General features: G+C 37.3%; 2 protein-coding genes across 10 annotated transcripts in view; one reads left to right on the top strand and one right to left on the bottom strand.

Moving 5' to 3' along the window:
- Positions 1-420: 420 nt before the first annotated feature.
- The window catches only part of Mgat2 (alpha-1,6-mannosyl-glycoprotein 2-beta-N-acetylglucosaminyltransferase), a 64361-nt gene continuing 37754 nt past the window's right edge, over positions 421-27027 (bottom strand). For 4 of the 8 annotated variants that reach the window (XM_028184339.2, XM_028184338.2, XM_089731206.1 and 1 more), the window contains 8 exons: positions 18279-18422; positions 17436-17533; positions 16074-16219; positions 15458-15618; positions 13297-13422; positions 7520-7737; positions 6896-7075; positions 421-4922 (listed from right to left, as the gene is read on the bottom strand). In XM_028184339.2, the coding sequence (XP_028040140.2) occupies positions 4853-4922; positions 6896-7075; positions 7520-7737; positions 13297-13422; positions 15458-15618; positions 16074-16219; positions 17436-17533; positions 18279-18422 (1143 nt within the window). In that variant the 3' untranslated portion in view covers positions 421-4852. The remainder of the gene's footprint in view (positions 4923-6895; positions 7076-7519; positions 7738-13296; positions 13423-15457; positions 15619-16073; positions 16220-17435; positions 17534-18278; positions 18423-27027) is intronic. The other 4 variants (XM_028184340.2, XM_089731209.1, XM_089731208.1 and 1 more) reach the window with 1 other exon arrangement.
- LOC114250461 (uncharacterized) lies at positions 21025-26819 on the top strand. Of its 2 annotated transcripts, none has more exons than XR_016323822.1 (7): positions 21025-21213; positions 22003-22150; positions 22736-22837; positions 23279-23430; positions 24601-24672; positions 25760-26056; positions 26503-26617. XR_016323822.1 is itself a non-coding variant. In XM_028184341.2 (7 exons), exons 1-7 carry the CDS (start codon positions 21074-21076, stop codon positions 26791-26793), a joined length of 1017 nt encoding a protein of 338 aa, XP_028040142.2. In that variant the 5' UTR covers positions 21025-21073; the 3' UTR covers positions 26794-26819. The 2 variants fall into 2 exon arrangements, 1 of the variants encoding a protein (XP_028040142.2); XM_028184341.2 differs by having other exon boundaries at positions 25760-25871; positions 26503-26819.

Below are 27027 nucleotides of genomic sequence, written 5' to 3'. Positions count from 1 at the left end.
CACAAAGCGATTCAACAAACAGATTTTAAATGTGTTTTTATTTATCGATAGTATTTTTACTGGAACACATGCATAGGTACTACGAGGCTTTAATATAAATTTTATGTATCTCATTTTGGCGGGCTTCGTCTCTCCCACAGACTATAGTTAACATTGCGATGCAAAGGGCGCTGCACAGTAATGCCTTAATATTTACTTACAAAATTTTCACTGTTCTATAGACTTAACATTGTACAACAAACAATTCTAGAAGCCGTTTGAATTGAAACGGTTTGCTTTTGGCAGCGACTTAACTCTGCCACTGGCCTTGCTGACATCCATGAGCGACGGTAGGTAATCACTCACAATCGAGTGGGTCGTATGCTCGTTTGCCTACAAGGACAATAAAATAAATAAAGAGGTAATAAAAACAAATAATTATAAACGTTATTTAATCAACATCTTTATTATAAATACTTAAACAATAAAATTTATTTAAATAATAAAAAAAGGACTACGAAAAAAAAGGAATATAGCGACAGTGAACTAATCTCTAGTTCTACAAGGTGACTTGAACGCTGACTGATGCAAAGTCTACTCTCATTAAGCACGCAATGTATGACAAAAAATGTGCGCGTCAGTACCAACTTGCGACTCGACTTTACTCTTTAAGCGCCATTCTTATTGAGTATGCAGTAGACAAAGGGAGTAAATAAACGCATCTCTTATAATACTGAAAGCATGTATACACTTTTATTCATATTAAATCAACAAAATATATAAATTTATCATTTTACATAAAAACAATACATGTGCTGCCATCTGTTGTCAGTTTTCTACATTACGAAAAGTTATTTACTTTCGGAATAATATTACTATTATATGCTTAAATAGCACCAATTAATTAATTAAATTAAAATTAACACGATAGACTTTAAGACAACTATTTTCAACACTATGCTTTAGGTGATCTATTATTAAATCGCTGGTTTTAAAATGAATGTCCAATTTCGATTTAAAAACTCAATATCGACGCTTGAAAGGCAAACGTGACTAAGCGACAATGCGTGAACTTTACAGTAGACTAATTTAAAGTTGAAATACCTGAAAAAAAATATCTATTTTAACGAATCTAGCTGTAGGATTAAAATTATTTTAATAGAACTAGAAATATATATTTTTTGGGCAACGAATATGGTTATTGCCTATCATTTATGTACAAAGCAGTTATTGTCGCTTAGTCATGTTTGCATTTCAAGCGTGGATATGTATTAAAGAAAGAAATGTGTCGAGTGGACATTTCATTAAAGTATGAGGCGATATAATACAATTCGATTGAAAGAGAAAGAACGTTTTTTTTATTTATTCTCAATTTAACTGCCCAACAAATTTTAGTTACTGGAACTTTTAAAATAGGACTGTCCAGAGAAAGTCCCGCGGGACGCATGCTTTTAACAACAAAATAGTATTGGATATAAATTGTTTGGTTACTAATAGAATTCTTTGTCAAAACATATAATCAATATTTGGTATAATTTATCTTTATTCTTGTAGCATTCTATGCCCATGACATCATTTTAAAAGTGAAGCTATCTATTACTAATATGTTTTTTTGAAAATATTAATGTCTGGAAAGTATTTTTAGCTTTTATATTAAAATTAATAAGCCCGCAAAGGTATTTATTTTGGACAGCCCTACTTTAAAAGAACTCGGTTCTTAATGAGTGTAAATGATTAATGATTATTAACTCTAAAAACTCAAAACAGCTGCTGCACGACCTCGCGTGACCTTTCCGACGGTGTTCGTTGTACATTGCTGCCTCATCCCAATACGTGAACCGACTGAAACTTATTGCGTCTGATTGCACTAATGCGACGATGCAATCATTTTATAACTTCACTATAATAACTTGAACCGGTATCGACAGGATAACATGAAGAAATTGATCGTTAGTTCGGTTCGCTGTTTGTGTGTGTGTGAGTGTGTGTGTGTGTGTGTTTTGTGTATTTTTGTGTTTTGTGTATGTGTGTTTTGTGTGTTTTGTGCGTGTGTGTGTGTTTTGTGCGTGTGTGTGTGTTTTGGGTATGTATGTGTTTTGGGTATGTGTGTGTTTTGGGTATGCGTGTGTTTTGTGTATGCGTGTGTTTTGTGTATGCGTGTGTTTTGTGTATTCGTGTGTTTTGTGTATGCGTGTGTTTTGTGTATGCGTGTGTTTTGTGTATGTGTGTATTTTGTGTATGTGTGTGAGTTTTTTTAAGCTACTAGTAATTTAAAGCGTTCATATTGTGTGGACGAATCCCATAGCTGCCGCGTCCGCCTGCGCCTGCCCGTTACAGGAGACTACCTACTATTGTACTATTGTTTCCCTCCGCAGTCCTGTCAGGCGACTACGCCGCGCAGCGCTACATCCTTAAATGACGTAGTCCCGAATCAAAAAGCTAATTAACAAATAATAATAAGTACGTTGTTTTTTTTTTGGTTAATACTTTTTTCTGCTATACGACGAGATACACGAATCCGCGTCACATTCGATGGTAAGCGAACATTTCGTCGTCACGTAACGATCGAACGTTACGCGAAACCTTTTTTGAAAATTGTATCGGCAGAAACAACCGACACGGAAGGCGATAAAGAATAATTTTACCGAAAATTTCTGCCGTTTTTTTTTGTCTTTTTGAACGCGGATACCGCGACGCTTTCAAAGCGTGTAGTCATCGTTATAATTCGCGCTGGGTTCCATAAAATTAAATTAAAATTAATATTTCTCAAAAAAAAAATAAGGTATGTATGTACATATATATATATAAATATATATTTCTCGTAATCACATTAGAAGCGTAGGATCTTCAAGTCCAGTGTAAATTGTCAGAGATCGACTACAGCGCCATCTGCGGTCGGGGCCGCGATGCTGCTACGCGTAATATACAATGCATTCACTTCGAACCCGGTCACCGTCCTCGCCGAACCCGTCGCTTGCGACGAAGGGCTCGACGAGTGAATTAATCCACAGACACAGCCCACTGAGTTTCTCGCCGGATCTTCTCAGTGGGTCGCGTTTCCGATCCGGTGGTAGATTCTGAGAAGCACGGCTCTTGCTAGGGTCAGTGTTAGCAACACTCCCGGTTTGAGCCCCGTGAGCTCACCTACTAGCTCGGTGAATCTAGAATGACCCCTCGAGGTTAATAGTATAACAAAAAAAAACCTTCGAAGTTCAAGAGTAATTTTACAGTTATCACTAACCCATAGAGGGGGAAAAGGAGAGTTGGGAGGGGTTCCCTGCACCGATACAAGATTCCTCAAATCTCACTTCCTACCCCCTCAATCTCATTGACGATATCGTATCTATGGATCACATTAGCAGTAAGCATCTATTGATATTAATAAACAAATAAAGAGTCATACGACGTGGTCTGGTCCAAACTAATTAAGTAATTAAGGTCCCTCGCGCCGGTAGGACCGATATACTTGGTATACGTGAGAATCAAACTCACGACTCTCGGCTCAGTAGTCAGGGAAGCAAACTACAGCGCCGTCAAGCGCCGCGATTAAAAACCGCATAACGAAAAAAAAAATCTTTAATACTTAACATTTAATCATTATTGTCGATCGATTTTTTTTTGTAATTAAAAACCAATTCGCGTACTGTTAAGTTTAATTTTGGTCTATGACGTTGACGATAGACATCGTCAACGTCATAGACCATGTCAATGCCAACGTCCGTCTTGAGACACGAGTTCTAAGTCTCAGTTTCGTCAGTACAACGGCTGCCCCTCGTCCTCGCCAATAGACATTATCGATTATCACAAGCGAATCGGATACTATACTTTATAATACTGTTAAACCTCCTACAACGCGGTTCCGCTATAACACGAATAGAAAATATCCCGAAACCTTCTTATAACACGGCAACGTCTACAACACGATAACGAGATTTTTTGTTTAAAAATTATTCAGAAAACGACATTATGCACTATGAACACACTATATATGGGGGAATAACTGAAAATATACTGATTATTTTTTTATGTATAACTAGCGACCCGCCCTCGCTTCTCTTCGGAAACTGTAATTTATTATTGATTTCTCCACTATTTAATGGATGTTATTATACATATAAACCTGCCTCTTCAATCACTCTATCTATTAAAAAAAACCGCATCAAAATCCGTTGCGTAGTTTTAAAGATTTAAGCATACATAGGGACAGACAGATATAGGGACAGAGAAAGCGACTTTGTTTTATACTATGCAGTGATGAGCAAAAAATACATCCAGGCATAGTTGAGATTTTTAATTCAGAAAAAAATTACTCTGTATATTGTAGGGGCTTCTAGTTTCTTTTAACACGGTTTCACACAACACGGGTCTTTGTGGGAACGGATCTACCGCGTTATAGGAGGGTTTCCTGTATGCTTAGTGCGAGTTTTTTAACGTTCTCGATAGCGTAAAAGTTAACTCAAATTAGTATGGAGGAGAAACATTTGCCTACGTTTGCCGCTAGGGGCGCTGTTCCAACTGCATACAAATTTCGTTCAAAAACTCTCACTAAGCACACTGTATAATATTGGATTAGTGCTCCTGGACTATAATTAAGAGTTCAATTGAAATCATCCGATCGTGACGTAAGAGATTAATTAAAATTTAAATCGACTTAGTTGACTAGTACGAATTCACGATACAGGGTGTTCGATAATAGACACGTCATCTGAGCGATGTCTACAAGTCGACCTACCGCGAGGTTGCTACCGCGACGACGCCTCAACGAAGCCGAGACAAGCGCGGAGCCTTAGGTCTGATGAATAATGTAGTACCCGCGGCCGCGGATAGATGGCGTTGTAATGATTTTTTTATATTATTATTATTAACAACCGTTTCAAGCGTAGTAATTGTATCTTCTTTGTTCGCGGCCTATCCTTGTCATGTTCGTGCACAGTTCTTGATCTCTGAAAAAGAATAAAAAATAATTCAACACATAGACAAATGGCTGTTGTATGATCATTCCTTTAATATCTAGATATTAATACGTGAAGCAAAAACTTTACACCCCTTTTTACGAAATTTGCGCGGACGGAGAAGTATGAAATTTCTCACACTTGTAGAGAGTATAGAGAAGGAGTGCAAAATGCTAATATTGTTTTTTAATTATGCATAAAAAATACATTTAATCAATAAAAAAACATTACACACACTACCATGTATTTGACACACACACACGCATATATACTCTTTTATTTATTGTTAAAGTCTGTGGTCAAATTGAGAATAGATTAATATTGTTTGTCTTTAATATTATTTGTCTATAGTACAGCCTTGGCGAAATCTGTGATTAAAGAAGTTATAGAACCATACTAATGTTCAAACTTATAATTTAAATTAATAATTATGGTCGAATTTCGACTACCGGGCGACTATTAGAAGTATTAATACTGTGCAAGTTTTTAGTCTAATCAAGAGGTAAGCTTCCCGTGATCTCCACCTAAAGAGACCCGAAACACTTAGGGGGCAAGATCGGGGGGACCGATCGTTGTGGAGAGATAGAGATGCTCTCTTTCACACGCGGTCCACTTTTTGTTTTATTTTGGGAAACGAGTTATACCCGACTAAGACCCATTGATTAGTCCCTCCCGACTTCCGATCCTCACTGCAGACAGAACTCGCTTTAAGGTAGATGGGGGACACCTAGCCACCTGGTTCTCAAAGTTCTGAAGATGGTCGCCAGCAGCAGACGACGCTCCCTAGCAAAGCATTTCCGAACACAGCAAAGCTGGAGGTGATCGTGAGTTTTATATATTACGTACAGTGTTTTATTTGCCGCGGACCAGAGACTATTTAAATGGCATATTATTATTGCACCCAAAACAAAGACTATTTAATACGCTTTTATTAGTTTCAGACGTATGTACGTTAGTGTGTTAGTATGAAACGGAATTTTTGAACATGATTTTGACCCCCTTCAAAAAGTCGAATTAGCTCGAAATTTGGTATGCTTATTAAGAACCGATGACAATGCAATATTTAAAAAAAATTTAAAAAAATATATATAGAAAATTTTAAAATCAACTATTAAATGAAAAATAAATAATAGTTTAAAAAAACTAAATAAATATGCTTTTATATTTATTTAGTTTTTTTCTATTTTTCAGTGGGATTTGCTATAAAAGCGTATTTTTTTTAGAGTTTTTTAAATTATTATTTATTTGAGACACAAATTCAAAGTCTTCTGTCAAAATGACTCGTCACTTGGCAGCACGTTTAAGCTTTGGGCAGCGGTCCCGGCGAAACAGGATACTAGAGTATTATTATAGTTTTTCTTCCTTGAAATTGTTGATGTGCACGGCAAGCCTTCACCGCTCCACGGACTGTTAGCAAACCTTTTTTTTTCGCACCTAGGAGGTAGGTACGCGGGATATGTGTAATGTGACCTTTTTTTTCGTGTAAAAGCGGGATGCCTACGGAATTTCGTATATAAATAAATACATAATATATAGGACACGTCAGGGTAAGATGTAATATATAAGTAATAATAAAAAATATGGTTTAAAAAATGACTTGAAATAATTTATTATGGTATCTTCTTACCCACCACTGACATCTAATTCTTACACCAAAACTTGCTCTTAAAATAATATTTATAAATGATTACGCAACAAAAAACTACTTTTCTACAGCAAAATTAGAGTTACTTTAGTATGTATTTCGTAATACAATAAGGATTTGGGATAAGTAAGTATTCGGTAAGTTTTTAATAAGCACATGCACAACAGATAAATGAAAGCGGGACATTTTTGTTTTCGTTGGGGACAGCGGGACAATCCCGCCCAAAGCGGGACGTATGGTCACGTTAGGTATGTGTGACTGGACGGTCTCCAGAGGTCGGGAGCAGACCGCGGGCCCAGGATTCCGTCAGCTAGCCTACCTTATGTCTCCCCAGCCGCCGTTCCCTTTGGTCAGCTTCTTATTGTGTTTGGCGCCCCCCGCGGTGACGGTCGCCGTCACGCTGCCCGGGAACAAATACGGCTTCGCGTTCTGAAGCAACTTCTGGACCTTGCTTATGACGGACGAAGCATTGCAGTTCGACTTCTTATGATGTATACCGCTGAAAATTAATATAATAAAAGAATATTGTTACGCCGGTAAGAGTAACGCCATATATCGCCGAATAGTCGAATGAATATCGAAGGATCTAGTAGCACCTAGAACGCTCGAGAAGTACAACGCCATCTATTGTCAGATAGCGGAAACACAATACTAGAGATGTGTGGAATATTCTCGAAAATTCTAGGGATATGGTATCGGCTATAAAAGCATTGCAGAGATGGCACGCAGTCAGTTAATAATAGGAACTACTCGAAGCGAAACAGCGAACGGATCACCTGAAGCGAATTGAGAGTTTTAAAGTGTTTGTGAAGTGTTTTAAGTGTTCTAAGTGTTGAATAAAGTTTTAATTTATACTTCGGTGGAAATTTATTTATCCTGAAACCCGGCGCGTAACAATATTTTTTTTCATAAGCGGTTTCACAGGCGGTAACTAATGACTCACCATTCGCCGATGTGAAAGACCCTCGGCCCCTTCGACAGGATCACCTTGAACTTCTCCTGGTTCTTTCTGTTCTGAGACAAGTGGAGCAACGAATAATCCCAATTGTAGTCGTCGTAAGCGCAAAACTGTTCTTGTATCTCCATTATGTTATGCCAAACGGACCTATTGAAACCGAACCCCATGTTGTGCATGCTAGAATGCCAAGGAGTGATGTCAACCTGAAAGTTTAGACGGGTACCTAAATTTATCATCCCTAAAGACACTAAAGTACCGAACCTAGCGGCTCGTTGAGTTCGTTTGCTAGAAAGAGACCGCTCGTTTTCCGTAGAGCGTTATCTCTGTCGCACTAACACGTGCATTACCAAAACCCAGTAAGCGATTTACAATGCTAAAGCTTGCGATACTCTGCCGTTTTTTTTTTGTTATTAATTTTCAATGATGCCTATTTATTACGAAATAGCCCACTTGCAGTTTAAATTGAAGAATGCAGCAGAAATTATCGAACAACGTACAGTAAATAAATAGACTTTGATTTACAATTTTCGAAAATGCCAGCGAAATTTTTTTTGTTGGTTTGCGGCCGTCTTTTTTTCTTATTGATATGCAGCCATCTTTTTTTCGATTGGTTTACTGTCTTCTTTTTATCGATTTGCTGCCATCTGTTTTTATTTTATTGATTTGCTGCCTTTTTTTTAGATCTGTATGTGATTTATCGAATTCCGAAATCAAGAATATGTGTGTGACGTTATCACCCTCACTTACTGGCTTTTAGCACGTAACCCGTGAAGTGTTTCATTCACTAAACACCAATACACACTACCTATTTAAAATCAACAAATTTATCAAAGTCCTATAGAAAAATCTACCTTATTTTAAGGACAATTAGACAGAACATGCTATTTATATTTACATGCTTTCATTAATCAAGCTATGATAATCCAATACCAAGCGAACTCCATGCAATTGATATTATATTCGTATTAATAGAAATTACGGGTTACGTTGAAGAGATTTTCAACAAATAAAATACAATAATAACGTGTTGAACGGTCATGTATGGTATGTATGTGTTTAATTGTTCGTTATAAGCTACTCGATCGATTTTGATATGCGTTTAGAACCATAGACATGAACATATTATATATTTTATTTACGGCCTACCTGGTGTTTAATGGTCATCGGAGCTCATAGACATTAACGTCTAATACGGCCGCCCATCTTGAGCCATGAGTTCTAAGTCTCAGTTTTTTACAGTATAACGGCTGCCCCGCCATTGATACCGAAACACATTACTGCTTCACGGCAGAAATAGGCGGGATGACATAAACTAATCACATTTTTTTCACTCTTAACTACAATCCGTACACGGTCAACTTCCAAATCTTTTAAATTTAATACATTTATTTATAAATTCGACACGCCAATTTTTAATCAAGTTGAACAGCCACGAAAGAGATCGATAGACACTTTAGGTAGCTCGAATGGAGGCCATTCCATCACGTGTGACGTCATTTGTGTTCAAAATAAAGGAGATCATACTAAATAATTCACGACTAACAAATGTTTTGTAAATCATCTCTTGTTATTTAGATGAAAGTTTGAACAAATGCATTTTGAAGATTTCTAGAAGTTTCCACGGCTTTTTAATATCTTCGCCATCATCCCTACTACGTATTTGAAGAATAATTCGAGAGGTGAAATGCTACCTGGTTTAAGCGACATTGCGTTTAACACGCGACATTTATCTTTGTAATTAAAGGTCCGTTTTATTTTGGTTCAGCATCAACAGTTCGATGTTTTTAATTGAACTTTTAAGCTTACCTACCCAATTAAAATGGCCGAAGAACTTGTTTGTTATGATATTTTTACCAAATTTTAAGCTGTAAATGGCGTGTAAAGTTACAAAAATGTCGATTAAACCAAATAGCAGCCTTTCGCCCCTCGATATATTATACATTAAATTATATGCATTCGTGTCTGTGTATTTACACAAGAGAGAACCGGCGCCGGCGATATATATTTATAGGTTGCACAGAGTACGTTTGCCTCCAAAAAATGACAAAAAAAGGCGGATCTGTGCAGGAAATAAAAAATAAAAAAAATGTATCTTTTTATCTCTCCGGTTTTAATAAGTATTAATTTATTAATTATTAATTTAGCTAAGTCATTACCATGCATTAACTATATACAGCGGTTACTATGTGACAACGTCTATGTTCTGATCACGAGTTATAGATAATAGAAGGCAAGTATTGTCTGTGATATTTGACAGATGTCATTTTCGCGCCAAAATTATGTCAAATTTTTGACAATAGTTTTACCAAGTTTAAGCTACGTTATTTTCAATACGAGCCCTTGTCTTTTTGCTTCGAATCATTCCATAATTATTGTAAGCGACACTTTACAAGTTTCAACAGAATAGCTGTTAACCGTGCAATTTAATATATTTAAATGTAAAGACCTTTCTTGCGTTCGAGAATTAAAAAAATTATAAAACCAATAATTGAGATAAACTTTACTAAAGCTTTTATTCGTGTCCACGAGTTGAGGGAAAACCGCATAAAATGGAATTTAATTGATTTTCTATATTCATCGGTTGTCGCGTAACGAAGATACAATTAAAGCTACTTTTACGGTTTAATCTCCCCTTTGCCAATTTCGTTTTATCAACACGTATTCGAAAAATAGTTCTAATTAATTTATTTCATTAAATTAATAGCCATTTTTAATACGCTTTTATTAGCTTCATACGTATGTTAGTATGTAACGGAATCTTTGAACATGATTTTGACCCCCTTCAAAACGTCTGATTAACTCGAAATTTGGCATGCTTATTAAGATCCGATGACAATTCAATATTTTAAGCAGTTTGATCCGTTATCCTTACTAGGATAATCAGGATTAGCGATTTTTTGTTTTCCTGAGACCCGGAGTGTCTGCGTCAAGATCAAGAAGAGAAACTACCAGGCTATTTATATATATATATTTTACAATAAAATCATTTTTTCTTGCACTATTTATAATAAAAATTTTTAAACCTTTATTTATTTTTCATTTTTTAGTTGAATTTTCTATAAAAGCGTATTTTTTTAGTTTTTTTAAACTTTTTTTTTTTTTCAATAACAAAATTCGCTTTCATAGCATTGTGGTATTTATAAACAAATTTAGCAAAATAGAAAACGGACTGACTGAGAATTTCATTAATGCAGTTCGATTAAAATAAGCAATAACTCAAAAACCAGTGGTCGCATCTTGATAAAATTTAAATAGACCATATTCGCATACATATTTATCATCAGATTTCAAATTGAAAAAAAAAAAAATATTACCGTCAAAATCGGTTCACCTACAAAAACACGCAACACAGTCGAATTGAGAGTCTCATCCGTTTTTGAAGAAGGTTAAAAAAATATTAATTCCTTGAGTTACGGTGGAGTAAGAGGGAAACGACCAATAAAGACAAAAGGTTAATTGATAATTTAGAAAATCAGAAAAGTTCAATAAACGATAGAAGCGAATGAAAATCGTTGATTGATTTAAATTATCACTCTGATCAAGTACTGCTAGTTGAACCAGACTCGCTTTTACTGGCCGATCAAAGTATCTGACTTTGATCATTCGGTGGACGGTGGGAGGCTTAAGCGACGAAAGGAAAGATCTTCCACCGAGCGGGTGATATTGCTCGGTAGTGTGATGTGGCGGGTAGCCATCTACAATACTAGATATTTGACAGATGCCTGAATCTGGCTTACGACGTTTTCAAAATAAGCGTGTATATATAAAAGTTCCGAACAACAACATTCGGACCGTCGCGTCGGTCTACCGAGCAAAAATGTTCTTGTTCGGAACTTGTTTAAATGGAAAAGCTTATGTTGAAAGTGTCGTAAGCGAGATTCAGGCATCTGTCAAGTATTGTATGATGGCTACCCGCCACAGGACTAATCTAGAGATTCTCTTAAAATTTCATAAAAATCGGTCCAACCGTTTCAGAAACATTTGGTAACATACACATATCTCAACATTTCGATATCGAGGGGTGAAAAGCATTTGGTTTAAGTGACATTTCGCTTAATACGCGACATTTATCTTTGTAATTAAGGGTGCGTTTTATTTGGCATCAGCATCAAGAGTTTGATGTTTTTAATTCATTTTCAATTAAGTTTACTTCATTGAAACAGTCGAAGAAGTTTTTTCGTTGTTATGATACTTTTTTCAAATTTTATACTTTCAATAGCTCTCCTGTAAAGTTGCAAAATGTTACTTAATTCAAAAAACCTTTTACCCTTCGATATACATTTATATATAGTTTTAGTTAGTTATCTAGGTTTGTCACTACTCCATCCAGTACGGTCGACTCGTTATGAACAAATAAATCTTAAAATACCATCCTGTTGTGGATACAGGGTGTATACATATATATTTTAAAATATATTTGCTTTTTGAAGTGAAACTTCTTTAGGCGCATTGAGAGTAAAACTTAACTCGCGACAGATTCTTTACGGCTAGAGGGAAAACATACAATTTAGGGCGAGCGAGAGTGAGAAAATAAACAGAGCGTCTCGCCAACCACTCGACTGTGAAGAGAGGGAAAGGACAAAGCGAGCTAAGTCGTTTCTCTTATACACAGCATCCTCTATTACAAGAGAACTTTGTTTTAAGGATGAAAAATGAAGAAAACCCTCAAAACTACACAACGCAAAAGAAGTTTCACTTCTGTCACGTGCACCAAGTTGCAAGCGCACCATTTTTTTTATTTCATCAATTTCTCATCGTTTCCGGGTCCGGTTTAAGAACACCCTATTAGTATAAGATAAACTAGGACCCATCCCAGTTACGGTAGCCGGCTTTGTTACACCACCTTCGTCTACTATATCAGGGGTGGCCAACCGATATATCCGGTCGATCGTGGCAAGACAAAAAATATAAATACACAGGACAGATTGCACAACGTAATCACCAATTGCTGCGCGCATCATCTTCATCTTGTATCATTTCTTAATGACCATTGCGTCACATTATTTATCCTCTTTTGTGCACAATAGTTCTCTTTTATTATATAACTAGCTGACCCGACTTCGTTTTGCCTCAATCGATAAATAAAAGACCTAAACTTTGGTATAAAATAAACTTAAAACAAACAAAAGGAATCCGTCCAACGGAGGACACATCAAAGGGAAAACAAAATTGTTATTTTTAATTCTTTTTTTTTTTTTATTGCTTAGATGGATGGACGAGCTCACAGCCCACCTGATGTTAAGTGGTTACTGGAGCCCATAGACATCTACAACGTAAATGCGCCACCCACCTCGTAATTCCGCGCATTTTCATATCTATCTAACATCCTATCATTTTAAACATTCTCTGGACTTCCACAAATAATTCAAGACCAAAATTAGCCAAATCGGTCCAGCCGTTCTCGAGTTTTAGCGAGACTAACGAACAGCAATTAATTTATATATATATAGATTTCAGGTTTATTTTAATCTTTTTAATAAAAAAAAATATATAGTACTTATTTATTTAATTACATTGTGTCATTAAATCTCAAGAAAGGTCATTGGTAAATCGCAGACTGTTTCGTCAGTAGATCTTGGTTCTAATCAAGTTAGCCACCCCTGATCTATATGAAGCCCGTATGCTGTTAGGCATGGTCTCGTCCCAGGTCTTAACTCGCACCACTGGCCAAATCGAACTAGACGCTGACGTTGTCACAAGCAAATGTACAAAATTCTAGCCAAGCTCAAGGACTCATCATTCATTATTTATATATTCGAAACCTTTTGCGTGTTCCCGTACAGGTTCGGGTAAACTTGGAAATTCCACTGTGTGTCCTGACGCTTCCTTCGCTCCTCGTTCGCCATCCGCACTTGCTGTATGTAGTTCAGTGTCATTTGTTTTTTACGCTACGATTACACAGAGGACACATCTATTATCACTTATTTTTTTTTTAGACTTAATTCTAGAAACTTGTCACGATATCTAGATCAAGGAATTTTCACATTAAAAATATTTTTAGGTTGACTTTTTTTTTATTCGTCTAGCAATCGAAGTGGAACTTCTAGAACATCGGTCGGCGCTCCGTGTCCGGAGGGGGACATTTCAGAAAAATCGTCACCTTCGCTAAATTAAACTTGAGGTTTTAAAACTTTTAGAACAACAAAACAATCTATCGAGGGTTGAAAGGCTATTTGGTTTAAGCGACATTTTTGAAACTTTACAGGAGTTTACTTTTAAAGTTTAAAATTTGAAAAATATATCATAACAAAAAAACTTCTTCAGCTATTCGAATGGAGTAAGCTTAATTGAAGTTCAATTGAAAACATCGAACTGTTGATGCTGATGCCAAATAAAACGCACCTTTAATTACACAAATAAAAATCGCGTATTAAGCGAAATGTCGCTTAAGCCAAACAACCTGCTTTTACTGGTGGTAGGACCTCTTGTGAGTCCGCACGGGTAGGTACTACAACCCCGCCTATTTCTGTCGTGAAGCAGTAATGCGCTTCGGTATGAAGGGTAGAGTAGCCGTTGTAACTGTACTGAGACCTTAGAACTTATATCGATGTGTAGATGTGTGGACGATCTCACGGCTCACCTCGTGTTAAGTGGTTACTGGAGCCGATAGACGTCTACAACGTAAATGCCGCCACCCACCTTGAGATATACGTTCTAAGGTCTCAGTATAGTTACAACGGCTGCCCCGCCCTTCATACCGCTTCTGCTTCACGGCAGAAATGGACAGGGTGGTGGTGGCTACCCGTGCGGACTCACAAGACATCCTACCACCTTGCTCCGTCATTTTGACCATTACAAGGTTTTAGTAATTTTCTAATACGACCGCTTCTCTCTTTGTCTTGAATCCTCCCATAATTATTGAAAGCGATGCTTTAAAAGTTTCAACAGAATAACTCTTAACCGTGCAATTTAATATATATACATGTAAAGGACCTAATGTATTTTATGTTCGAGAATAAAAAAAATTATAAAACCAATAATTGAGATAAATTTTACTAATGCCTTTATTCGTGTCCACGGTTTGAGGGAAAACCGCATAAAATGAAATTTAATTTGATTTTATATATTTATCGGTTATCGCTAGATCAAAGATTTAATTAAAGCTACTTTTACGGTTTCATGTCGCCTTTACCGTTTTCATTTTATTAATCACGTATTCGTAAAGTATATTTAATTAATTTATTTAATTCAATTATTAGCCATTTTTATTCCGAAACTTAATGTCATCATATTGTCACTGACATTACGAATACTATACAATTTTTGTGGGCGCAAAAGATTAACTTTAAATTCTACTTAAAATCCAATTTGATTATTAAATCAATATTGTCTAAATGAATCTATTGATTAATATTGCATTAGACAAGTTGAAATTATTATTTTCAAAAGCGCACAACAAAACATTCCTGTTACCAAATTCACGTGTGTAACACACGAATAATTATTAATGAAACACAGACGGCTACATCTCATTAATTCATCATACATTTTAGTGACATTTCCAATCAATTGACAACAAGCAGTTATATCAATAAACAATCTAATGAGGATAGAAAAGATATCGATAAAATTTGAAGTTTTTTATGGAGAACATAAAAAAAAAAAAAAACTGATTTTTTTCTTTATTGCCCATACAGAGGAACCGGGTTCACGGCCCAACTGGTAGTAAGTAATGAGCGGAAGGTTAAGATTACCATTGACATTAACATTGTAAATTTCACGATCCATCTTGACAAATTAGAAATTTCAGTTCTATATAGTCCGAGGGTTGAAATATAGAATTAAATTTCTTCACGTCCAAAATTTCAAAATTACTTTCACAGCGTATTGGACTCAGGAGATATCTGGCGTTATCTGGACACTGGAGTCTAGTCTGCATCAGAAGCTACACCAGGCGAGAGTTCAGAGTCAACGAAAGCTCACCTTGTCTCCGTTGGCGTGGTACTGGTAGGTCTTTAAGTATGTGCCTAGCGATATTATCTCGCATTGCGGACAGCTGCGGTCCGCGGTCGCACGCAATAGATTCAACATGTATATGAAGTCTTCGGCCACGTAATGGTCCTCCTCTAGAAACACTACCATTCCTGGAAGGGACGAGCGAAGATTACAAAATAAAATGGTGCGCTAGCAAAATGGTGCGTGAAAGAAGTGAAACTTCTTTTGCGGTGTGTATAATAGTATTGTGGTTTTCTTAATTTTTCATCCTTAAATCAAATTTCACGACCTAGCTCGCTTTGTCCTTTCCCTCTCTCCACGGTCGAGTGGTTCGCGAGACGCTCTGTCTAGTTTCTCACTCTCGCTCATTCTTAATTGTATCTTTTCTCTCTAACCGTAACGAATCTGTCGCGAATTAATTTTACTCTAAACGCGTTTAAAAAAGTTTCGCTTCAGCAAAAAAAAACGAAGATTTATTTGGTTGGCCTTCGAAGAATGAACCCAGTTCTACCGTCGAAGTCCGTGGACCACAACACGAAGGGCGCTTTTTTTTAATGCTTATTTGGGTGGACGAGCTCAAAGCGCTTCTGAGCATGTTCCATACCTGTATGATTAGTTGTACATTCGAGCTGATTGAATATCCTGTTCGCCTTCCACCACCAGTGATGTTTGGTCTGCGTGTATTTCGCTTCCCTGTAGTGCCCGTGGAGGTCGGGATGCAAAGCGTTGATGCATTTCAACTTTATCGCCCTTAGGACAATAGCAATAGGTTCTAATTTATACTTACACTTTAACCCTTTGACTGTCGTGTAGGTCACCGGTGCCCTACGCGGCGCACTGAGGTTATTATGTCGACTTCTGTTATTAAGGGGTCGGGAATATCTAGTAGACCATTGGAAAGACGAATCCGAAGATGCTGAGATTAAATATATTTCTAAGAGAACTAAAAAGCTAAAACATTGCGGTAGGCAGCGGCTTGGCTCTGCCCCTGGCATTGCTGAAGTCCATGAGCGACGGTAACCACTCACCATCAGGTGGGCCGTATGCTCGTCTGCCTACAAGGGCAATAAAAAAAACATGCTTTATAAATAAAAAGCCAAGTTAGGCAATCCAAGTGTTTAGTAACAGAAATCGACACAATTACTTCACAGCGCCGCGTAGGGCACCGGTGACCTACACGGTAGTCAAAGGGTTAACAAAGACTCACAAGAACCGTTATGAAAGTCAAAACTCACAAACAAAAAATACAAAACGTCTTTCATTGTAATTAACTAATTAGAATTTGGAAAATATATATATTGACAATCTTTAATAAACTTCATATTTTTAAACTGGATCGTAAAATACCCACTAAACTTGACATAAAAAAAATAGAATATTCATTTACTAAATTTGGCATTAACACTAGTCGTCTTAAGAGGTTCACATTTCGTGAGCACGTAATCGAATGTAAAAGCTGCGCCCCTCATTTCTATTCCCTCGGGGTCCTTGACCTCGAACGTCAATACATTATCCATTGCTGGGTCATAACGATAATACGGAAACGCGATTACTTTAGCGTCATCAAGTATCACTAGTACCGTTTATCTTTCGGTATCCATTACCTTTTTTTTTCTTTTTCTTAGAGGGATGGACGAGCTCACAGCCCACCTGGTGTTAAATAGTTACTGGAGCCCACAGAAATCTACAACGTAAATACGCCACCCACCCACCTTGAGATATAAGTTCTAAGGTCTCAGTATAGTTACAACGGCTGCCTCACCCTTCAAACTGAAACGCATTACTGCTTCACGGCAGAAATAGGGCAGGGTGGTGGTACCTACCCATGCGGACTCACAAGAGATCCTACCACCAGTAAAAACATCGCAAGTGACATTGCAGGAATATACAATTTAGTTAATTTAAATTTAACGTGGGTAGAACCGCGGAACAGACAGTCCTAGTCAATAAGGAAATGTTGACTCACTGTTGCATTTTCACATCCCTAGGACAGTCGTTGGGATCTAAGCCCGGAAACTCATTCGGGTGCGTCTGTATCGAGTATGGGTAGAAAATTTGCATTACCTGCAACACACACACACACACACACACACATCACCGTCAGTAGATTGATATATCTATACTAATATATAAATCTACAGTGGTTTTTACGGATGTTCCGTTATAACATATATTTATGTATACAAGTTGCCTAACGAATCCTTTCAAAATAATTTTCACAGACTTCAAAACGTCCAATTTAAATGAAATTTTCGACACACATCAAGGACCGATGACAATACAACAATTTTATTACTTTGGTCCAAACATTTATCGTTTTTTTTTTAAATTTTAAAACTGCATTTATTTATCAATATCTGACGTTAGTCGACATCAAAATTCTTTTTAAGCTATTGCATAGATTTTATCGCGGGCCTTGAGCGCGGCTTGAGAGTGGAATCATGAAATTCCGTAACGAAAAAAACCTTCCACCCCTCACTCCGCCTATCATGTAGCTCGCCTTTAACACATTCACACGTTGCGCTTGTGTAGTGTTTGTGAATAAGCGCGGGGCGTGACGTGACGGTAAAGGAAAAAAAACGGAATAAATAAAATAAATAAATAATTATAATTACATAAGTTGATAAAAAATGCTATGCAATAGCTTTACCGCGGCAGTCTTTTTTTTTCTCTCAGTATATAGTCTACGGCATCGACGTTTATGGATTTTAGCTTATCATCGGACGAGCTCGTTGATTAAGATGCTCACAGGACGCACCGTCCAACAACAATAAAACCCTTTTTATTTTGCAAAAGCCAGCACACCCACCTTGGTGAAGTCAATACTTCTTACTAAGCTATTGATTTCTTCGTTGTAATAGTCATGGGAGAATACTAGTAATGTCCTCTCGATGTCTCGAGCCTGGGCCAGGGAGACGATCAGATGACGTAGATACGTCAGTCTTGTGTGTACCTGTAGACGAAAAGGTTCCGGTCAAAATAAATATGCCATGAATAGCAATTGTGGTTACGGTGGTGATGCAGCAGAGGCGAATATTGCGATGAATGTGTGGAGTAACGAGAATGGATAGAATACGGAATGAATATGTTAGAGGAAGTCTGAAAGTGGCACCTGTGACAGAGAAGCTGAGAAGTGCGCGTTTGGGATGGTATGGACATGTGATGAGACGAAATGAAAATGAGGTTGGTAAGAGAGTGTCAACTATGAATGTGGAATGATATAGAGGAAGAGGTAAACCTAAGAAGAAATGGGTGGATTGCGTGAAAGACGATATGTGTAAAAGAGAAGTGAACGAAGAAATGGTATATGATAGAGGAGTATGGAACGAGAAAACATAATGCGCCGACCCCAGGTGATTGGGAGAAGGACAGGAGAATGATGATAGCATTTGTGGTTAGCTATTCGCGGGAATTTTGCACTTAAAATAAATAAATAACACACTATCTTAGAAAAACTTCTAATATTTATATAGTATGTAGTATTATAATTTTAACAAGAAACGGAGAAGACGAAGCTAGACACTAGGAGATAGTAATTACGAAGATATTATTTTTATGTTACACTTTAAATTGGCGCGCGAATTTTGTCGACTGACATCAGTGTGCTTAGTGCGAGTTTTTTAACGTTCTCGATCGCGTAAAAGTTAACTCCAATTTGTATGGAGTTGAAACGTTTGCTTACGTTTGCCGCTAGGGGCGCTGTTCCAACTCCATACAAATTTGAGTTAACTTTTACGCGATCGAGAACGTTAAAAAGCTCGCACTAAGCACTTTGATGATATCAGAGTATTCGGGAATTCCCATTGCGCTCGATGACGTGGGACGAGGGAGATTTATTTATTTAGACACACCACACCGATACACACAAAAGATTCAAGCTTAAAATTAACATGTATAAAATTAAGTACTACTATGTAAGTATTTTGTAGGCAGCGGCTTGGCTCTGCCCCTGGCATTGCTGAAGTCCATGGGCGACGGTAATCACTCACCATCAGGTGGGCCGTATGCTCGTCTGCCTACAAGGGCAATAATAAAATTAAAAAAGCCAGTTACAGGCATGTACAGCAATCTCTTATAGCACACTATGACATGTTACAGCAATTTTTGAGATGATGCACGCTACACATTTAAATATAGTTTATTGTGGGTATGTGATTTAATGATTTCCTTGTCAAATTCGTCGGTCGACGAGCGAACTAATCCATGACCCATGACAGTTTCTTGTCAGAGTTTTTGAGTGCGAATGACAAGAACGAATTAGATCAACTCATTTCAAAAACTAAAAACACGACAGAAATGCAACCCTATTCCTTAAGAATCAAGAACTTAAATCAAATTTATTTAATTTAACCTAAATTACAATTTTACCGTTGTAAAGAATTTAACCCCAAACAAAAAATCGTCCCAGATTTCTAATACAGAGCTAATTAACAATTAAAACATGAATATCCGACCTTATTGTTTTCGAAGACCGAGTTTTTATTATCAAATCTTACAGACATTATCGTGTCACTCGAATTGTCATCTAGAAGTGACGATACTATCAAAAGCTTTTGTTACAATTTTACTTAAAGTATATCAAACAAAAAGGTATTTCATTTTATTAAGTATGTGAGTTCAAGCATAAAATTATATGTATATGTTTATCGAGGGATGAAAGGGTATTTGCAACTTTATAGGAGAGCCATTTAAAGCTAAAGAAAAAATATCATAATAAAAAAACAGCTATTTGAATGGGGTAAACATAATTGAAGTTCAAATAAAACCATCGAATTGTTCATACCAATACCAAATAAAACGAACCTTTAATTGCAAAAATATAAATGTGGCAACGGTAGCGGCATGTAGATTCAACCGACAACAATCCCTAGTCAGTCAACAACCACTATTCGAGCCTGGCTGAGACAGAACTCACAAATTACAGACTGAAGGAATGAATGAATGTTCCTAGCGTTATTTATATTTGACGCATTAGTTTTTAAGCTATTGCATAGCTTTTATCACAGACTTTGAACGCGGCGACCGAATCAAGAAATTCCGTAACGAAAATGAAACCTAACAGTCCCACTCCGCTTAGTAGCTCGCGTTCAACACATTCACACGTTGCGCTTGTGTAGTGTTTGTGAATAAGCGCGCGGCGTGACGTCGCACTGTATGCGCATCATGAAAATTCTGCCCATCTCTCTCTCGCGCGGTGTAGCTTATGAGTGTGAAGGGGACAGTTAATATTTTGCTTTTGTTAATGTTTATAAATATAGTGTAGTTTTATTTTATTATTGTTTTAATATTAAATTATTATTGTCTAATTACAATTGCAATAGTCGATAAAAATGCTATGAAATAGCTTTACCGCGGCAGTCCCCGAGTGCCACACGTGTTTTTTTTTTTATAATAATAATTATTATTGCATAGATGAGTGAAAGAGCTCTCAGCTTATCCGATATTGAGTGGTAAGCCCATAGACATGAACAACGCAAATGTCTCCACCCAGCTTAAGACGTGAGTCGCATCGTTCGATTCGAATGCACCGGGCGTCTTAACATACGAGCCACGATTTCAAAATTTAAAATATGCCCTACCATTCAGGTTACCCATACACGAACAATGCTCAAAAGAACAATAATTCCACGTCGCGTGCCATCCTTGATTGTGCCGGCACGGATACCTAACTTCCCTTCACCCGACAAAAGTACCTGCGCTGAATGCTCTTGCTATCCAATTGAGGAGCCATATCAGAAGAACAAGTAAGATTAACAGTTTTGCAGCGTATTTGCGATTTGGCACAGGTTACCGATCAGTCCATTACTATAGCGAAGCAGCTGGACGGCCTTATGATGAGGCTTTAACACGCGCAGACTAATGCAAGAATCACTTGTGGTAACAGAAGCCTATATACTTATCGTAAATACCGACACTCATTTCAAGACATGAGCTCAGTGTCTCGGTGTCGTATTGTATGACTTTTTGACCCACTTTTTAAACCGCCCTAAATATGACAGATCCATTTGGTATATTCTCGGTGCTGTCGGACACTGCTAGTTCTAAACCTGGCAGCGGTCAAACAGTAGTTCGTAGATTTTGACGTGACATTTAAACAATATATTCAGGATTGAGTTCGTCCACTCATTATGTTGAACGCAGAAAAGGCAAAATAAGACAAAAAGGTAAAGGCAGAAAAGGCCATCCATCCATCCATAAAAAAAGATTTTAAATCGGAAAGAATAGCTGCTTCTTGAGAGAAAAAGGTAGGCTTCACCCAGCCACAGGCCTCTCAACACTTCGGCACCACTATCAATAAAAGCTGAATTACAACTCTATAATAGCTTGAAATACGACTTCACCTTTTGTTGACTGTTATCATTTTATTTCTAACACCAATAGAAGTGAGATTTATAAGTATCCTTAAAATCAGGCTCGGAGGAACAAACCTAAAAAGTACGATTATTACACGAAGCTAATCTGAAACACGTAAATTAAAACTTCAACGATTAATCTTTACAATTTGAAAGGAATTTTTTCGTATGCCGTTACAGAAAATTGAAGCCTTGCCAGATATCTCCGTTAACTCTGTACGAGCTGGCGGCTAATGTTGTCGATATACTGAGTTTTCCGATTGCTTTTAAATGGACAGAAGAGGAAGTGGCTAGCTGGGCAGGAGATATTGGCTTTCCTCAATATAAGGTTTATAAACGGTTGACAGTTGTTTTATACAGACACAATAGAACCATGATGTGTAGTGAAAACACGTGGTAACATTTTTCTTGACTCGTTAATATAAAGAACGTGATGGAAACACTATGAATGTTCGATTTCTAACGGCGCGCATTGTAAGACAACAAAGGTTACCACGGTCGGGGTCAATGAACTTGTGTGACGCTGAGGTCGTTTGCAGGTCACACGTTCGTGTAACATATATCTTTGACAGCTAAAGGTTTAGTTTCATTTTGTGTCTTACATAAAAAATAATAATAGAAAAGTTGGAAGAAAATTTGTATAAAATTATTGATAATTGAAACTCGTTAGTGATTACCACAAACACAACAGTAAAAAGTTGCATGAATAAGGCCAAAGACTAGGAAAAGTGGAGAGGAATTTTTATTCAGTGGGTTTTAGTCAGTAACGAGAATTTATTATTATTTTGATATCGATTTCTGCTATTCGACGACAGATGGCCTTACTAGTACTGGCATAACAATACGTATTGTGCTCTTCATTAAATATATTTGCTTGTAATAGAACACTTTCAATTATCCTATGTATTTTCAGGAATGTTTCACTGATAACAACATTAACGGGCTGAGATTATTGATGTTTGAGGACCCATCGAATTTGCCTTGTATCGGTATACACGATTTTATCCATATTTTAGTAAGTATGTTTGCGAAGTCTGCACTTTTCATATGAATTACAATTGTTATTTGACAATTGTTTGAAGTGATACTCTCGTTCAATCATCTCGTTTTTACCATCGTACCGCCCTCCACTGAAGTGGAGTTCATCCATACTACCTGGAGCCACTGCGTTCATCCACAGTGCCTTTCCAGAGATCATTTTAGCCACGTACCATCCGGCTTTGGAATGAGCTCCCCTCTACGGCGTTTCCCGAGTGCTATGACATGTCCTTCTTCAAACGAGGCTTGTGGAGAGTATTAAACGGTAGGCAGCGGCTTGGCTGTACCTCTGGCATTGCTGACGTTCTTGGGCGACAGTAGCCACTCACCATTAGTTGAGCCAAATGCTCGTCTGCTTATAAGGGAATTAAAAAAAAAAGTGAAAATAAAAACAAAAAGACTTTGTATATATTTTCAGAAAATAACATCGCATATTAGAGCTTTATTCGGAACAGAATTCATTCGATTTTCGAGGAGTATAGGACTGCCGCCTAGGAAGCCACTCACTCACTGCACTTGGTTCAAATCCCGGACTGATCCTGACTGGGGTATCCGAGAAAACTGGACTAGGTTCGGAACTAACTCCTAATCTAACATTGTTATTTTCTATGGAATTTTGTAGAGGCCCAAGGAAATGAGGTATTACAAGTTGACGCTATAAAAAACACCGGTTCAACTCTATATGTATCTTAAGCTAATAACTTAAAAATTTTACAAAATTTACAATGGGGAGTGTTCCGAGGAGTTGTTCAATTTAATAGAAGCCGCTGATTTTCGCAACCGATCGTCTCGCCGGAACTATCATCCACACCATCTGGATGGTTGGCGTTCCACTACAATGCGTTTTAAAAACAGTTTTCTGCCACGCACAGTAAATCTCTGGAATTCGTTGCCATCAGCGGTCTTCCCCAACAACTGCGACATTGGGTTATTCAAGAAAAGAGCATATTCTTATCTGAAGGGTAGGCAACGCACTGGCGTAAACGCTGGTGACCGTGGGCGGCGGTGAATCACTTACCATCAGGTGACCCGTCTTGCTCGTTTGCCTCTTAGTTGTTATAAAAAAAAAAAAAAAAACTAAATTTGACGATCGAAATAATTTCATCATAAATAAAGCTTAAATTCGAAAGATTTCAGACACTTTAGAGAGTGGTGTCGCTATTGTGCAGATTTTATTAAGCGTTGAAAAAAATTTGTTTTTTGTCGTGACAACGTCTTATAATTCGATGGAGCCGGCTGCACGCACGAAAAAACATGACTCATTGAGGCGTTCCATTTAAGGCTTGAAGTGCAAGCGAGAGCGCACAACGAGCAACAAAGAGGCACAATCGGCCTCCACGTTCGGCAGCGTTCGACATCTGTCTCTCTCCTACTTGAGTGAGCGATGCATCCGCGTGGACAGCTGCTATACCATAATACATTTACATGTTTTCGTCAAGTATGAAGTTCAGTCAAAAGTGAATGTGGGGTCAATTGTCCATACAAAATATCTATCAAACAAATAAAATTAAATTTTTTTTTTTTGAAAAATGAAGCCATTCCATCAGTACCTATATTTTTATGACGTTGTCATGTTCAACTATCGTCAGTTAACCGACTTTACAGACAACCGATTTTTTTTCCTTAATATAGACTTAAATTGGTTGGAAAATGAAAAGTTTCTAATCGGTTAAAGCTTTGCATTAAATTACTTTTATTATTGCCATATATTTTGATTGGAGATTGATAAATTTATTTCAGATCCGACGTCCTCCGTTGGATGAAGATCCTGATGCCTGAGCCATTGAAGATAGATCATTGGGATTTGGTCTGGTAATATTGATAAATGCAACTGCCTTAATTGGTTTGCGATGAGTGGACCCAGGTCGAATTCTGGTTAGACCCAAGCATCGCTGGATGACGTGACAATATTCAAGTTGAAACCAAATTCGGTTTTCTACGAGCCAGCGCAATTCTGGATTCATAAGCCGATACTGTTGTAATGTTATCGAGATATATCGCCAATACTGTGTAGACATCGCTTCCAACAGCCAAGAAATAAATAGACAAATTGCAACAGTTCCCTTGATTTTGTATTGCTTTATTTACAACTCCACTTGTGCAATCTTTAGATATCTGCTCACTTCATAATATACCGCTTTTTTCCGTTTTCCCAGACTACCGGATTAGGACCAGAGGCGGATTAAAGGTCCAAAGCGTCCTAGGCAATCACTTTATCGGCGCCCCTGTAACGGCCATAAATGGCCATCATAATACTATAAATTTTAATTAATTGTTTTTGCAATTACGATGACGTTGTATCATCAAACCCTAGACTTTAGTAAACCAGGACATTTAGTTCAGGCATTTAGTTCTTAATCATCGATATGTAATTTTTTCTTTTTATTTAAAAATTCTGAGCTCGCGCGCCCCTTGTAACTACACGCCCCTAGGCACGTACCTAGTTTGCCTTACGGATAATCCGCCTCTGCTACCGCCTTTGTTATTGTCTCGTCCCCACTACTACCACTGCTTCCACAACAGTGTTGCTATTTGGCAATCTTGTCAAAATTGTCTTAATTTTAACATGCTCAATTTTATATCAGTTATTTTACAACAATCCTTACAACTGTAACCTATCTTTGGTTCCAAGATGCCAAAGATATAATTTTCGACGTTTCGAATACTGTTCAGTTTTCTTTGTCACCGACGACTTAAGTATTGTTGGTGGACATTTGAATAATTTGCTAACTACCGTCATCTTCGTTTTATTATATTTCCAAGCTAATACGTTTCTTTTCACACATAATTTATTGAAAGCATTTTGAAGTATTGGATTTGGGTTATATGCCTTATCCAAAATTTTCAAAATAAATACGCAGGTACGTCTGCCTGTCGTTTATTGTAACAATACTTTCAGGTATCAAAAGCCGGATTTTCCAAGAGTCGTTATTGCGAGAACGAAAAAAATACAATCAGATGTCAAAATACCGCATTACAAACCTTTTAAAGATATCTGCAAGGAATATACGGTAATTTCCGTCATCATCATTATCACCATCATCAGGCCACAGTCGTCCACTGCTAGACATACCAACAGTATGACTGACTGTGGCCTGATGGCCTCTCCTAATCCACATCAATGAGCCCGGTCTTCGGCTCTCCTCATCAACCTCTTGCCGGCTACCCTCCGGAGGTCATCGCACCACCTAGCCAGGTAATTTCCATATTGCCTTTGGAATTCAACAAAATAATTGTGTATTATTTAAATTAGGTAGATTAATAGTCGATTCGCGTAAAACACAATTAATATTCTATTAATATTATGTGATATGTTCAACTATTGCCGTCTATTGAGACACTGTCATGTCATCTGCACTGGTCTGTCTATGCCTTTTGGTTACTTTACTTGAAACCTCTTGTATTCTTCTTTAAATTTTATTTTCTAATATTGCTTTAATACTTCTTCATTAATTGTTAATTCTACCCACAATTTTGCTGTTTTACGTTTGTCGGACCTCCAGTGACATGAACATCTTTTCTAATCCCAATAAACGTACATAAACGCTATCTATGCTTTTCAGGTATTTGTGTTTGATAAGACTGATAATACTTTGATGATTGATGATGACGTTCAATTTTAACCAGACAATTCCTTTACAGATTCCACGTAAATTTCGTTTTCAAACCGGCATACGCGACGAAGACCAACTGATTTGGATGGAAGATAGAACTCGCGAAACGAACAGGCAAGCTTTATTGAGAACAGAAGAAGCCGACTCCGAAAGAATGTCGATGGAAAAGGACATACAAATTGATAAAAGAGTTTTAAAAGGAAACAAATTTAAGGAAAGCAGACTGATACCCAAGTTCACGAATCTGAAGGGCCTACGCGGCAAACAGTTGATATTGGCTCGAAGAAAAACACCCAGACCAAAATTCTTTGCTACTTAATGCATTTAGCAAATGTGTTTGTTGTTTATTATGTGAATCCAATTTTTAACGAATATTACTTTTAATACCACATAAGCGCAGTTGCCGACGATACCTTTTTTTATTGCTTTGTTGGATAGACGAGCTTACAGCCCACCTGGTTTTAAGTGGTTAGCGTAGCCCATAGACAGCTACAACGTAAATGCCGCCATCTACCTGGAGATATAAGTTCTAAGGTCTCAAGTATAGTTACAA

The sequence above is a fragment of the Bombyx mandarina genome, chromosome 11 (genome assembly GCF_030267445.1).
Source record: "Bombyx mandarina strain Sakado chromosome 11, ASM3026744v2".
Lineage (NCBI taxonomy): Eukaryota > Metazoa > Arthropoda > Insecta > Lepidoptera > Bombycidae > Bombyx > Bombyx mandarina.
Note: the sequence above shows the minus strand (reverse complement) of the source record. Positions and strands in the feature narration are given on the sequence as shown.

Bases quoted from the DNA above. Each gene is read 5' to 3' on its own strand.
- LOC114250461 (XM_028184341.2), top strand. From the start codon at position 21,074: ATGCTCAAAAGAACAATAATTCCACGTCGCGTGCCATCCTTGATTGTG. The intron at 21,214-22,002 runs GTAAGATTAACA...ATGCCGTTACAG, and splicing joins GAGCCATATCAGAAGAACAA to AAAATTGAAGCCTTGCCAGA. The intron at 22,151-22,735 runs GTTTATAAACGG...ATGTATTTTCAG, and splicing joins TTGGCTTTCCTCAATATAAG to GAATGTTTCACTGATAACAA.